At 44.1% G+C, this 16,006-nt stretch overlaps 1 protein-coding gene across 5 annotated transcripts in view; it reads left to right on the forward strand.

Moving 5' to 3' along the window:
- The first annotated feature begins 1,222 nt into the window (after window positions 1–1,222).
- DNAJC6 (DnaJ heat shock protein family (Hsp40) member C6) overlaps window positions 1,223–16,006 on the forward strand; it is a 140,180-nt gene continuing 125,396 nt past the window's right edge. The window contains exons 1-2 of one of the 5 annotated variants that reach the window (XM_055304963.1): window positions 1,305–1,388; window positions 2,015–2,124. Coding sequence is in view for 2 of the 5 variants with exons in the window: in XM_055304958.1 (XP_055160933.1) it covers window positions 1,274–1,388 (115 nt within the window). In the remaining 3 variants the exon portion in view is untranslated. Of the gene's footprint in view, window positions 1,389–2,014; window positions 2,125–10,628; window positions 10,871–16,006 lie in introns of those variants that run through there. The other 4 variants (XM_055304958.1, XM_055304957.1, XM_055304962.1 and 1 more) reach the window with 4 other exon arrangements.

Below are 16,006 nucleotides of genomic sequence, written 5' to 3' on the forward strand. Positions count from 1 at the left end.
ACATATTACAGAGCTGATCCATCTTTTTCTAGTCTAACACATCTGGAGGAAGTCACATTTCATCTGCCTCCATTTTGATTTTGATCACCAGGTGAAGCTATTGTATGATATTTGTCTGGGCCTTAAAAAAATGGCAATTTCATGTGTAACCTGCCCTCTCTGATGCTGTTTTTTTTTTTTCACCTGTTAAGTGTGGATTAGTAATTTCTCTCCCATGAGTATCATTGGGAGGGTTAAATAAACATAAAAAGCACCCCATAGGGGATCCCTGGGTGGCTCTGGTTGAGCGTCTGTCTGCCTTCGGCTCAGGGCGTGATCCCGGGGTCCTGGGATCGAGTCCCACATCGGGCTCCCTGCATGGGGCCTGCTTCTCCCTCTGCCTATGTCTCTCTTTCTTTGTGTCTCTCATGAATAAATAAATAAAATATTTCTTAAAGCACCCCGTAAATATTAGCTACGCTTATTGCAGCCAGCAAGTGTTAAGGGATCTCGGTTTGGATCTTCCCTTCGGACACTCTAAATTACAAGCAAACTCACGACAGAGACAAAGTGGTGGGGGGCGGGGGCAGCCTCAGCTCTGCCATTTTGGGTTCCTCAACTGGAAAATGGGAAAATGCTGTGAGGTTTAAGGACCTGTATGTAAAAATGCCCCTCTAGACTTAGACTGGGTTCTCAAAAAAATCATTAGTGATCCATAAGCTGTTATATGAGGAAAGAAGGACTATCTGTCAATAGTTCTTTTAAAAATTGAAATGTCAATTCAAATCTTTAAAAAAAAAATAGAATGTGAGATCATTCCGAGGCAGGAAAAAAAATATGGTTAGAGCCCAGGACTTGGGAACTGTCACCATTCGGCTGCTCTGGGCCGATGAGCTAACCTCTCGGAGCTTGAGTTTCACCAGCTGTGATTTGGGGATAAAATCCGCGCACTTCCCCGGGGCTCCCGGCGTCCCTTAACGACGCCTCGCAGGACCTGGCACTGGCTGCGTCGACGTCTCCTGGGCGCGGGGCGCGGGACGCGGGACGCGGGCCTAGAGCCTGCACCTGCAAGGCCGCGGGCGCTGGGGGCCTCCCGGAGGGCGCCCGGCTGCCGCGCCCCCCGCCCCGCCGCCCCCGCGGGCCGCCCCCGCCCCGCCCGCCCGCCCGGCCGCAAGCTCCGCCCCCCCGGCCGCGGCCGCCCGGCGACCGCCCGGCACCTGCAGACGCGCGGCGGCCGGGGAAGCGCGAGGCCACCCTCGGGCGGCGGCGGCGGGGGAGGGGCGCGGGCGCACAGATGGGAGCAACTGAGAAGGGCGGCAGGAAGAGCCGGAGGCTGTTTTCTTCTCTGCGGCCGTGGAAGGCGACCCGGCGGCTGTGGAGGACGCGCTCGGCTCCCAAGGCGGCGCAGGGTGAGTGCGGTCGCGGCCGGGGACCTGTTGGGGCGAGCCTCGGCGGCGTCTCGGGCGCACCTCCCGGCCCCTGGCACCTGGGGCTGCGGGCGGCGCGGCCTGGGCGTCGGCCGGGCCTGGCGACCCTCCCCCTGCCCCTGCCCCTGCCCCGGGACGCGACCAGCTCCGCGCGCTGCCTCCGGGGTGCGGGGGCCGGCGTCCGCGCTGTCCCCCGTTCTCCTTCCATCCCTCGGCCTCTTAAGCATCTCTCCTCGGGCCAGGTGGTTGGAGCTTGCTTGTGTCCTGCAAAAAGCCCCTGTGTGCCCCTGTGTGTACGTTTGACTCTGGCCAGAGCGAATTCAGGGTGCCTCGGGGACACTGTTCAGGTTTGCGCCCCGCCCGACACCTGGCCGGTTGCCTGCAATGCAGTAGCCATTGGAGGAGTGAATCTGGACCCAAGGCTGCCTTCAAGGTCTCCCCCGTCTGCACCCATCCCCCCGTTCCCACCTGTCTGCGGTGATCCCCAGTTCTCTCCTAAGCTCGAGCCACAATACGCTGCTTCCCAAACCCCATTACACACCCTGCCCCCACCATGGCCTTAACTCCCATTTATCCAATCACTGATTCACCCCATTCCTTCCTTCCAGAGTCTGGGTTGAGCTCTTCCAGCGTGCCACGGCCTGGAGTGAGCAAGATAGGCAAGGCCCAGCTCATGGCACTACTTCTAGAGGGGGCAACACGTTGCACACACAAACTGGTAAACCTCTCCATTACAAATTGCTGTGGGTGCTGGGAAGAAATCACATAGTGTGCTGAGAGAAAAAGAAGGCAGAGGCACCCTGGCTTATATGGCAGATGGACGGGGAAGACCTCTTGGAGGCAATGGGATTTCACCCGGGACCTGAAGACTGAGTAGGAGTTACTCCAGCATGGAGCCTGGGGAGAGCACGCCTGCCAGACAGTAACAAGTGGGAAAGGTTCCCGGAGTGCCTGAGCTTAGCAAAGGGACAGTGGGAGACGCGGGACCTGGATCGTGGTCTGGGTAGGACACGAGGAGGAGTTTGGATTTTATTTCCTAAGTGAGCCGGGAAGCTACTGGTGTTCTAAGCGAGGACATGTCATGATCTGCTAGCTCACTGCCCTGTGTGTATTTGCAGTGGCCATGCCTTTGTCTCTCAGCCGACCCATCCATAAGGAAATGCCATTTCCTTTCTGAAGCCTTTTCTGGGGTTTCTGCCACCTGTAACCTCTTTTTAGCGTTTTGTCACCCATAGGGCATCTGTCACCGTTCATCTGGTATAATAGATTCCACGTGGGCAGGTTCTCATCTACTTGGCCTTTGCGTACCCTACCAGGCTAAGACCAGGCTTGGTACTTTCTTAGATAACCTGTTTGCTAGTGTGTGTGTGTGTGTGTGTGTGTGTCTCCTGTCTTGTCCTTTCCATCTGTTTCTATCATCTGAGGATTCTTTTTCTGAGAGGCTGACTTGCCTTGATTCCTAAAATGGCCGACCCGATCCAAGGCAGAAGCTACACTGCACCAGGGCCCTGTCATTTATACGGTCCTCACCCCCCCACCTCCACCGCAGGATTGTCTTGAAAATTAAATGAATTGATGAGTTAAATGAGTTAATGATTGTGAAGTGCTGGCACATAGTAAACATTCTAAAACTAAACTTGACCAAAAGCAATAATTATTTCTTAATATTTATTTATTGCATTAGAAACAAGCTTTTCTATTGTTGGTGGTTAGACTAAGGCTTGGTATTGTCATCTTGCTGGCTTTCAAAGAATGTGTTATTACTTTTAGTCAATGCACAATTAAATTCCTTCCCCACTGCCATTCAACTGTTGCTGAAACTTCATAGGTCTGAAGGCTAAGCACCCTTTTACTTTAGTTTGGCTGAGGAGTTAAATAGAAGGGTCACTGCAACAAGTATTCCTTGAGTGATAATTACATGTAGTATGTAATTCCAGGTGTCTGCGAATGTTTGCAAAAGAGGACAAAATGGCTATTTCCACTGCAGTAAAATGGGTTACGATAAGTTTCCTAGTTTTATAGTTTTTATTTTTTAGAGATTTTAATTGTTTATTCACGAGAGACCCACAGAGAGAGAGGCGGAGACACAGGCGTAGGGAGAGGCAGGCTCCCCACGGGACTGATGGTAGGACTCAGTCTCAGGACCCCAGGCCCAAAACCTGAGCCAAAGGCAGACGCTCAACCACCCACGCACCCCGTTTTATACTTTTTAAAGTCAGGTCTATACTGTGTATACACTTGTCCTCTCCTCTCTTTTCTGTTTTTGTCCCGGAGGTCAACCATGGCTTCTTGGGACCTATTGCCACACCATCCCTCTTTTTTTTTTTTTTTTTTTTTTTCCTCTTTTTTCTTAAGTAGGATCATGGTTGATCACTGTATTTCTCTACTTCTCCCATACAACCTGGGGATAAGGCCATTATAATATTTTATATGATACTTCACAGTTTATAGAACATGTCAACTACAAGATGTTATTTTAATCTTGATAGCACACTGGAAGGAGGGAGGGCAGATAGTGTTTATTTCCCCCATTTTATAGATGAGGAAGGTGAAGCAAGAGAGAGTGACTTGCAAGAGGTCATACGATTAGTCAGGGGCAGACTCAGGCCTGATTGCCCATACAGCATTCTTTCTGCCATATCTCCCTGCACAAAATAAACATGCTTCAATATCTATACTCATGGAGAGAAGTAAAATGAATAAATATCATGCAATGCAAGAAATCCATATCCCGATTTTATTTGTGTTTCTTTTAAAGGTGCCCTGAATTTCTTATAATGATGGGACATCATCACATAATTGATAGACACCAATTTGGGCATCTAGAATCATGTGCTTTGGTGCCAGACTGTGATTTGAATCTCCCATTACTAAGTGGCACAGTAATAAGCTGTGTGATCTTGGGCAAGGTGCTAAATCATTTTAAACTCAGTTATATATCATATATAAAATTGAGATGATAATTCCTATCATAATGTTCTGTGATGATTAAATGAATTAATGTATATAAAGTACCTAGTACACAGTAGGTTAGTTACTATTTTTATTGATATTAGTCCAGATAGTCTACCATATGATCACATCTCAACAATGGCTAGTCACAGAGCTGGAAAACTCAGTAACCTATGAGAATAAAAAATGACCGGGAAGCTCCTTAGGGGCAGCTGTTCCTTCTGTACTAACCAGAACATCTTTCACAGCATCTTTTTTGTTCCCACCTTTTTTTTTTTTTTTCCACCAGGAGGCTGCAGTGAGAAGTAGTTTAGCTTTTGGGGACTCTTGGCATCTTTTTAGCCTAACACTGTGTCCTGAATATAGCAGACATTCAATAAATATGTTTGTAATGAAAAGATCCTTTAGGAGATTATCCTGTAGGAGATTTTATATATCTATATATCTATATATATCTCCAAAGAGAATGCACCTGAAATTTACCTTATGATCATTTGTGACTTTAAGTAGAATACATACCTAGATAGACAATTACTGAAAAAGGTATATGCTTTTTTGATTTTGGAAAAATAGCTAACCTCCATACATTTGTGCTAATCTAGTTCCTACCAGAAGTGTGTGCGATTCATGATTCCTTACATCCTTGCCAATACTGAGTACTGTCAGACTTTTTAATGCTTGCCAATTACATGGGTGTGAAATGGTACTGCATGGTTGTTTTATATTGAGTTTCCTTAACGAATGATGAAATGAAGATCTTTTCATGTGAATATTGGCCACGTGTGAATAAGGCCTATTCATGTTATTTCCCATTTTTTGCTTTAACTTGATGGTTTGTCTTTTTCTTATCCACTTACAGTTGTTTAAATATTCTGGATAGTAATAATTTGTTGGCTTATATGTCCAAACAACTTTAAAAAAATATACCTAAGATGCAAGCTGTTCCAAATGGGAATATGAACAAGCTGTGCCCAGTGGAAATTAACCCCCCAAATGCTTCCAAACTTTCTAAAGAACTATATTTTAGACAAATATCAAAGCTTTTAGGTTACAGAAAAGGGAGTGAACAGTTGGTGGAAGTATTTTGTAAGTAGACCTTGAAACAATGCTAGAAAACTGGCCCTAGTTTTTCCCACCAGAAGTTACCTCCCTGAAATCCCAGTGGGTCAAAGAGCCCTTTCCTGAACTGTAGTATTCCCTGGAAAGACAGATCGGAACTTGAGCCAGTCTCCATCAGCAGATGGTGCTTTCTAGGACAAGTTACTTGGAGAGGAGGACAGGTGATCAGCAGTTTTAATCCTCCACTGCCAGTTTCTAACCATATACCCCTAAAAACAAATCACGCTGAATGGAAATATTGATTACTACCTAGGGATATTGGAAAGATCAAATGAGATCATAAATATAAATATGAAAGACCTATGTAAATACAAGGATATTTGCTAGGCCCTGTGAAGTAACCAACACTGTGCCAGAGTGGAGAGAACTTGACCTACAAGGATCTTTAGGCCCTGTTCCCTACCATTTGTTCTGCATACGAGTGCATGATTGTCGAACAGTAGTTCTCCATGTGTGGTCTCCAGACTAGCAGCATCAACATCTCCTGGAACCTGTTAGAAATGCAGTGTTGGCCCTCACCTCAGAGCTACCAAACCAGAAACTCTGGAGGTAGGGTCCAGCAATCTGTTTTAACAAGCCTTGCAGTAATTCTGATGTATGCTAATGTCGGAGAACCACTGGCCTAGTGGGATGTGCAAAGACTTAAAAGTTAGCAAATGTGGATTCTAAAGTGTTAACTCTCATTTGCCAGCTTCTTGCATGAGCAAGTTCCTAGGCCCCTTATTGGGTTTACAAGCTCTCATCTATAAAAGGAAGATGGTATCACCTCCCTCACAATGTTGTCTTGAGAACAAAGTATCCTAGCTGTGCTAGCTACTTTTTAGCTCTGTATCCTTTGGCAAGTGGCTTCTTCTCATTTCTGCCTCATTTTTCTCATCTGAAAAAAGATGGAACAGCAAGAATTATCATTATATGCACATTTTACTGTGTGCTGGCCAGGGTCCGAAATAGGTGCATATTTTTGTTTTATTTAATTCTGACAATAACCTTCTCTTAACCATCTCTGTCTTACCAATGAGAAAACTGAAGCACAGAGAGGTTAAGTAACATTTCCAATGTTACACAACTGGGTAAGCTAGGATTCAAATCCAGGCAGGGTGCTGTGAAAGTCTTTCTTCTTCTTTTTTTTTTTTTTTAAGATTTTTAAAAAAATTTATTCATGAGAGACAGAGAGAGAGAGAGAGAGAGAGAGAGAGAGGCAGAGACACAGGCAGAGGGAGAAGCAGGCCCCACGCAGGGAGCCTGACGTGGGACTTGATCCCGGGACTCCAGGATCATGCCCTGTGCCGAAGGCAGGCACCAAACTGCTCTTTAAACACAGTGCTTGGCAAATAAGTTCTCAATAAATGTCTGAAAATGATGATAAGAAGAGTACCCAGCACAGACTAGGCACTCTATGTATTAATTGCCTTCCCTTTGCCTTGTAGCATGGCTTCATGGGAGCCTCTGCAGCTTTTCTTACAGTCATGCTGCCCTCCTGTGTGCTGGCACAAACCTTCCTCCACCCCCAATCAGCAATTTTCTCATTTTACCTCCCTTATGGCCACTCCAGTGATCTGAGCAAACCATACAGAGGCTTGGCTGGATGGAGGAAGATGGAATGTGGTGATGCATGTGGAACCATCCTCCTGTCACCACGTGGTGACAGGAATGAATGACTAAAGCTAGAAGAGGGTCAAGGCAAGTCAAAGAAAGGCCATTAGGTCTGCCTAATTTGGGACATAACCTCTAAGTCTCTTTTGCTCTCAAATTTTCAAGAGAATGTAAAAGCTCTCTTTTGCTCAGTTTTTCTTCAGAATAAAATTTACAGCTGGGAAGCTGAACCCACAATATTAACAACAGCATCTTTTCTTTCATTTTTGTTTTACAAGGACAATAAAAAGCCTATTCTTTTTCAATTCAGGGTTTCACTCATTGTTCTTGAAAATTCTGTTCGGTTTTGCTCTCAAGATGGCCTTCCTTACTGGGCATGACTCACTGGTCTAGTGACTCAGAAGTGGCATCAAACAAGACAAGGACTGTGCAGAGCTATGAAAGGACGTGGTAGTCAGTGGAGCCTGTTTGAGCTTTGCTAAACCCAGCTTTTGACATAGGGCATCATTTCCCTTAATGGGTGTTTACAGAGGTCCTTGATACCAGTTTCGTTGAAGTGTGGGGTCTGTCAGAGACCCTACTTTATTTTGGAAAGCTCCACGGCTTGAGCCCATTCCTGTCCCTCAATTGGGTGGGGCCTTGAGGTTTACTGTGGATCAAGACAAGGTTTCTGAGAATTCACCTGACCCTTCTTGGAATAGCCCTAGAAATAGAGGTGTAAGGCTTCTGTAAATATTGTAGCAGGAGGGAAAGTAAAAGCTCTTTTTATTTGAAGAGGACTTAAAACTTCTGTGCACTTAATTAAAAACAAAAACAACAACCAATCAATTAAGGATGCATAGAGATAACAGATATGCGATAAAGCAAATAGAGCAAAACCAAAACCGTTCATCATGCAAAATACTGCGTTGGGTAAAATGTAGGTACCCCTAGAAATGACCACAGTCTTGAAAACAGTTGGCTTTCTTTTAAATATAAATGGGAGCTCTTTTCTCACTTCCTCACTCCTCTCAGCCTTAGTCTTTTTTCCTGGGAAACCTACTTGATTAAAGCTCACCTCCTGGAGCGAAGCTGGCAGCTGGGGGGTAGCTACTCCTTTCTGCTGAGGCTTGTATATTCTTTCTGATGTGTAAGTGTCACAGCAGCCCTACAAGCTAGTTATTATTTCCTGTAGAAGGAGCAGAGGGGTAAACTTGACCCAGGTCACAAAGTAGTAATATTAATCTTAAAGCATTTATGAGGCCCTCACTTTATGTGTCAGGCTTTGTGCTATGTACTTTACATGTATTAACTCGTTTGAGCCTCATCCAACCCCAGGAGGTAGTTCCATTATTGTCTTTATCTTACAGATCAGGAAATATAGACAGAGGTGTAGGAGAGTGTCCCAGGTTACTTTAGGGCCCAGAATGTAGTAGAGCCCATGTTTGAACCATCTCTCCTGCTTTATGGCCCCTGCCCTACTATTCAAACCCAGGTCTTGGCATTCCTTTTCATTAATGAGTAAATCAGCATACCTTGTAGAGACCTCTTGCCCTGAAGCCACAGGCTTCTTCAGGACACAGTGCTTTTTTCAGGGCTATGTCATTCCCAGTGTTCGAAGCAGTACCGGGCACAATGTATATTTATTGAATGAAAGAGTGCATGAATGGTGGCTGCTTATCACCTCCTTCTCTCTCCACTCTGCCCCTAAAGGTGCTCCTAACTGGGCACAATTTGGCTGCTCTGAACTTGGACCTTCAAGATGGAGATGTCTCTAGCTTTGATGTGGTCTATGCACCAACATGGCTCATTTGGTGGCCAGCAACGAGTTCCAATGAAGGCAGATTTTCCACACTGGTCTTAAGTTGTCGAAGAGAAGCATAAAGGTATTATCTACTGCCAAGGAAAGATGGGAACAAAAACCGAATACTTAAAATTTCCTAAAACTTTCAGGGAGTCTTTAAATTGTGGCAGCTAGAAATCAACTCCAGGACCCCTAGTGGCCATGGCAAGCTTTCAGTCTACAGCTCTATCTGATTGGCTACAGTAATGATCAGGTGAACACTAGCAATTAGTTCTCCTTAATGTGTCCAAGAATGTTGATAATTATACCTTACATTTATATAGGACTTAGTTTACCAAGTACCACATCTATTCTCCCTTTTGATCTTCTGAAAAGCCTGGCACATACAAAGGGTAGATATGATTAGTCCCACTTTACAGATGAGGACACTGGTGCCAGAGAGGTTGTCACCTACCCCACACTACTCAGTTAATAGTGGTAGAGACAGGTTTTTGACCTTATCTCAACTACTCCAGCAAATTTTCCATGTCAATATTGCATTGTAACCCAGCAATTTCTGGGGATGAAAGCAACAGGTAGGTGTATTTCTTGGTGTTGCTCTTCTTACAACTTAGTGAGGTCCTGGATTGGGTAACTTAATCTTTTTGGATATCAGTTTACCAATTTATAATGGGGGAATAAACACCACCCATCACCTAGAGTGTACCCAGAGCAGAGGAGGTTATGGGAGTCAGAACTTAAAATAATGTCTAAGTGAAGATGTTTGGAAGGGACTATGATGACCCTGACCCATTTTTCATAAAATAAATTGTCACCGCCTCTGACCACCCTGTCTAAAATGGCATGTCTCTTATTCATTACCATGCTTCATTTTTCCTCATGACATTTATTACCATTTACTACATGTTCACGTTTTTGTATTGTCTGTCTTCATACTCACCAAAATGTAATAGCCACAAGAGCAGGATTTGGTCTGTTTTCCCTAACAGATGGACTTCTACCTGGCACAAATAAACATTTGTTCAGTGAAGGAATGAAGGAATGAATCTGAGCTATGCAATGATTGAAAGTAAGTTGGAATTGGATGACTGAAAGATTTGCTTGAATTTTCCTTGCCCTCTAAGAGAGAGCTCTCATGGTCTGGCTTCCTCATGCCCATTTCTTGCTCAGCCCTGAGAATCAACTTATGGATTCAATGATCTGTGTCCACGTAGCAGACACAGGTCACTCTATGCCTCTGTATTGTAACAGCCTGTGAGCCCCTTGAGGAGTGGGTCTGGTCCCCTTCACTGTTGTATCCCCACTACTTAGCATGGAGCCTGGGTCACAGAGAGGTAAAAGAAATGTGTTGAATGAATGAATATGAAAGAGAAAAAAATAAAGCACAGGTCTCTTAATTCCCTCCAAAATTAAAGTCTCCATTTGAGAATAAGCTTGGTACATGGCACAAACATTCCTCTTTCAACCTGAACTAAATCTCTACAGAGATGAGGAGGCACTAAACAGTTGGTTCCCGGGATCCCTGGGTGGCTGGCGCAGCGGTTTGGCGCCTGCCTTTGGCCCAGGGCGCGATCCTGGAGACCCAGGATCGAATCCCACGTCAGGCTCCATGGAGCCTGCTTCTCCCTCTGCCTGTGTCTCTGCCTCTCTCTCTCTCTGTGTGACTATTGTAAAAAAAAAGAAAAAAAAAATTTAAACAGTTGGTTCCCTAATCGAAGAGAAGGAAAGGCAAGCCTAGACTCCAGATCCAGTTCCATGCCATGTTTTGGAATTTGTGTTTACGTCGGCCTTCATCCCCATCCTTTCTGCTCCAGCATAAGCAAAATTATCACCCCGCACACTGACTTGCATGCAATTATCAGAGCTCGGGTGCTCCTCCGTTGAGGGACTTCGCCCCTAAGACTCCTGACTTTCTGTGAATGACAAATCAAAAGTCAGGTTTGCAGAATCAGCCGGACTTTCCTGCTCATTTGCAGCAGAGGGAGGAAAGAGAGAATGAAAGATTCTGAAAATAAAGGTAAGGGGCCAACTGCAGAGGGGCGGCTAAAAGATGCCAGGGATGAAATGTCACTCCACAGATAAGGTTAGTTTGTATTAATGGATGACTTTAAATTACTGTGTATATATTATTTTAAAATTCTAGTTATGTAATAAACGTGACTTTTTTTTTTTTAATGACTGGCTTCTGGTTTCCAAATATTGTGTCATTCAATTTCCCATATCTGTACTACCAAATAGAACAATATTTTTGCATTCTTCATGTACTCTTGGCTGCCTAACACATATTTCCATTTCACAGATTTTCTTATAATAGCTCCCAGGATTTTGATAATTTTATTTTGGGAGAGTTCACAATAGTTACTGATGGGTAGGTTTTCAATGCATTTATTGCAATTGGAATATCTGAAATACTTCAGACTTTTACAGTTTGGGCTCACAAGAAAATGTTGACGGAGACTTGTCTGATGAACGTTAATCCTTTCAGGAGGACCCAATGGCGAAGCATCCCTGACCTTCAGAACTGTTTATCTTGCAGAGATGTTCCCATGCAAACTACCCCCACCCCTCCAGCCTCCAGCCCCTAATTCTCCCCAGCCCCCCCTCCCCCGTTACTCGAATTCTATTTTAAGCATGGGGGCAGAGAGAAATGGATTTAAATGAAAAACCTGGAAAGGATGGGGCTCACTAAAATGAGCCAGCCAAATTTTAATTCACCAACAGGGATTCTGGAGGATTCCGGTGTTTTAAATTCCCAGGCTCCTTAAATTTTCTGCCGCAGTTGGGGGAGGAGCGATAGACCCCAAGGTCTCCGGAGGCTACACGTGTTCCCCGACCCCGTTACCGGAGGGAGCCCTTCCTGCAGCGTTGCTCCTGCTCGAGGTCCGAGTGGCCGAGGAGGGCGCCGAGGGGCCAGGCTCCCGGGGAGGGCAGGCTCCAGGGCGGACGCCGCAGCGGAGGACGCCATCGCCGCGCCACGGTGCCCAGCCCCTGCTTCCCGAGCGCTAATTTTAGGGTTCGCCCGCCCCACTTTCCCCCGCGGGCTTTCGCAGCTCTCGCCCCGGAGAGGCTGCGCCGCAGTTTGCACCCCACCCTCTTCCGGCTGCGAGCTGTGCGTTAAGGAGGCCTCAGCACTTTGCCCTTGGACCGCGGGGCTGCGAGCCCCAGGGGGCGGCTGGCGCCCACCGGGCCCCTTCTGCGCCCAGTTATGTGGGTGACCTAGGGGACGACACAAGCCCCCAGGCTTGGCCTTCCCCAGACCAGTTCCCAGTCACTCTGGCTTGTTATAAGATTCTCACCTTTTTTGATGATCAGGGATGTTTATTCCACATTAAAAAAAGGACCCCCCCCCAAAAAAAAACCCAAAACCAACCAACCAACCAACCAACAAACAAAAAAAACCACCCAAAACACCAAAACCAAAATACAAAACCCCAAAGCCACAAACAGCTTGATGCCAGCAAGGAGACTAGTATTTTAATCTACTGAACTGTTTGTAATGAAGGCTCCCAAGCAATGGGCACTTTCTGTAAGGAGGCTATAAAAGTGGCAGAGGTAGTTGGTGTTGGTAGTATTAACATCTAATAAACTCTGGATCATTCACATCCACGTATTGATCTGTGTGGTTTCTATGTTTAAAATTTAATTAAGCAGCCCAGAGGTGGAGGTGGGGGGCGGGGAAGAGCTATGTATGCCTGGGCCTGGCAAAGTGGAAAGAGGGCCTCTCTGCACTAAGCCAGCCTCTCTGATGAACAAATAAAACCTGTACTCCTGTAATCCAAAGTATTTAAAGTGAACTCAGAGGGTTGGCTTTCCCTGTGTTGTTTTCAGGGGCCAGATAAAGGGTTTTTGGAAAGATAAAAAATTGCTTATATGCCTTGTCATGCTAGGCCATACTCATGTTTTAGAAATAGTGAAGACTAGCTTAATTGGAGGCTCAGGATAAAGCTAATTACTCACTGCTGTTTGGAATTTTAACACTCGGTTTCTCAGTGTGTCAGAATGTTTTAAGCTTCAAATCCCTAGCTGCTTTTTGAGGGGAGTTGGTATTCAGAATTTTTGTTTCACTTTGTTTGGGAAAGAGCCTTTGTTTGGGAGTCAGGATAGTTAGGTTCTGGCTTGTTTCACCTAATTTATTAGCGACTAAGGACAAGACCCTTTATTCCTTTCAATTTTAGTTTACATATTTATGAAATAGAGAAATCTTAAACTAGATCAGTACTCTTCAGATTGTGTGGGGGGTAAATAAGTAGTATGGTGAGTTTTGAGCAACATTTTAGAAAGATGACATAGAATAGAAAATGTTGGTCACCATTGCACCTGGTAAGGATAAACATTCTTTACTGAAACTTACCAAAACTACTGAAATTTTGGATATTTATGCTTATTTCTGCATGTACGTATGGGCTGTCTTGGCGTTAGGTCTGTTTCTTACTATGAATCCCAGTCAGGAGTATGAGAAACATTGAAACACAGCACAGCTTATTAATTTGGTTTTCAAGGGGTCTGTGAAGTACAGTTTTATATGCATGCCCATTTGGTTTATGGATGAGGAGAACATTAATAGTTCTCAGATTTTCAAGGTCTAAGATCCCCAATAGGTTCTGAAAGATTGTTTATCTAAGGTCTCCCAAGACTCTTCCAAGCTAATTTATTAGTGATCAAAGAATCTTTTCGGGGCCAGGAGATGGGTATGTGTTGACAGAGAGCAGCTGAGTATACAGTGTGAGGTGGTGTGTGTGTGTGTGTGTGTGTGTGTGTGTGTGTGCGCGTGCGTGTGTGTGCGCTCGCACGTGCCCAATGGTGAGGAGAAGGAGTGACCATGGTAACCAAACCATGAGAGCTATTTGTAGGTTCCAAAGTACCAGTCAGTGACCTGAATATGAAACATAATATCTAAAAATTTGAGGCTTTATGCTGAAAAGCACCACAGAAAAACTGTTAAAATGTTGTGAATTGTTCAGAAGTCTACTCTTCTTGCAAAGACTGAAAATGAGAATTAGATGAAATCTGAGGAGGTTGTCAGAGGCAAATAAATCATCAGGATATTGGTAGGCACAAACTGAATTTTTATAAGCTACCATCACATGACTAATGTTCAGGAAATGTTGATTTGTGGTTTAACAAATGCCTTTCTTTTTCCTCCTTTTGTTACCTCTTAAGACAGTTCAGTGAAACTTTTATTTACTTTTTAATTTTAAAGATTTTATTTATTTTTAGAAATTTATTTTCTTAAAGACTTTATTCATTAATGAGAGAGAGAGAGAGATCGAGAGAGAGAGGCAGAGACACAGGCAGAGGGAGAAGCAGGCTCCATGCGGGGAGCCTGACATGGGACTCCATCCCGGGTCTCCAGGATCAGGACGCCCTGGGCTGAAGGCGGCGCTAAACCGCTGAGCCACCCGGCTGCCCAAGATTTTATTTATTTGAGAGAGAGACAGTGAGGGCTCGCAATAGCCAGGGGAGGGATAGAGGGAGAGGAAGAAGCAGACTACCCGTGGAGCAGGGAGCCAGGAGGAAGGACTTGATCCCAGGACCTTGACGTCGTGACCTGAGCCTACTGACCGAGCCACCCAGGTGCCCCTCAGTGAAGCTTTTAAGTACAAAAACTATCGTATGACATTTACTGTGCATATCTCAAAATGCTTTGCAAGCCAGAAAAAAAAAAAAAAAAAAACCATGTATGAGGCAACTAAGAAGAAAATAGTTGAATCAGTTAATAAACAGATATTGGCAAACATGACAGCTAATTATAATAATAACAACCATAATTCCTATTTAATGAACACTTAGTATGTGAAAAGCTCTCTGTGAGGTGCTTTACATATGGTCTTGTCATAACACTGTAAGGTAGGGGTATTGTGCATGTAAAGAAATGGATTAAGAATTTTGTATAGATACACATAGCTAGATACACGTAGCTAGTAAGTAGCAGAGTTGGGATTCAAACCCAGATCGTTATACCTCCCAAACCAGTCACATGGTAGGCAAGGGCTTCAGAATAAGCAGCATGATGAAATTGCATATTATTAATAAAATTTCCAACATCATCTATTATTAGAAATGATTTACTTATTATTCAAAGGGAAATGAGAACTATAGAAAGTGATGGCTTTTGACTAATTTTCTGGATTGTGTTTATTTGGAAAATAAGTGTTTCAACTCAGCTGGAAATTTTCCTTTTATTTAGAAAGTTCTCTGAGTATTTTGTGCAATGAGGTTTTTAAAAGCAGTGATAGGAAAGAAGTGGAGAATTTGAAAATTTGGTTGGAAAATATTTTTCCTACAAGAGTGTAGGGCAAAAAAGTTCTCTTTTAAACTTTGTTATTTTTCTGTATTTTGTCTCAGAATAACAAGCATGGGATTTTTTGAACAAATGAAGTTATGTATAACATTTTAATGTGGTTAAAGTAGGTGTAGAGTTCTTGAAAGAATTTTATTTGTTGCTGAAAGTTATTACAAAATCTGATTGAGAGTTTGAATAGGTCAGATTCAGCCTTTTAGGTGCTAAGTATTAAAAAGGCTATGGTATATGTACGTCTCCCAATCTATAATCAAAATACAATAAGTGAAAGGAAATAAAAAAATGTTGTGATTTTTCTTAACCACTATGACTATGTTGATACTTTTAGAGAAAACCCAAGTTCTTTCAAGGATTTTTGTCATTTGCTGCTTGTGACTGGGTAGGTTGGAGAAATGATATGTTGGTTGGGATGATCTATAAATGGCTGCCTGATTTCTTAGTTTTCAGGGCTAGCATGTGATAAAACTGGATTTTGAGCCTAGTCTGTTCCACTGGTTCTCAAATGGGCAAAGTACTGCTTTCAAGGGGACACACTGGAAATATGTAACGGGCTCTAGAAGCATTCACTGGGCAGAAACCAGAAATGCTGTAAATGTCCTGCAGTATTCCAGAGTGTTCCATTCAGTGACAAATTATCTCATGTCCTGTGCAGCTTTCAAATGTTTTGCTGAAGAGGTAAGTGAAAACCCTCTATACTTTTCTGAGCCTAGAACATGCATTGGTTTTACACTGAAATATACGTGCACTGAAATTTCCAGGATTAAAAATACTGTATAAATTGGGTAGAGATCATACTTAATTTTGTTCAGAAAAACTACTTAGCCAAAGCAACGCTGCTTGTATCTGAGACAT

Source organism: Nyctereutes procyonoides, unplaced genomic scaffold (genome assembly GCF_905146905.1).
Source record: "Nyctereutes procyonoides isolate TBG_1078 unplaced genomic scaffold, NYPRO_anot_genome, whole genome shotgun sequence".
Classification (NCBI taxonomy): Eukaryota; Metazoa; Chordata; class Mammalia; order Carnivora; family Canidae; genus Nyctereutes; species Nyctereutes procyonoides.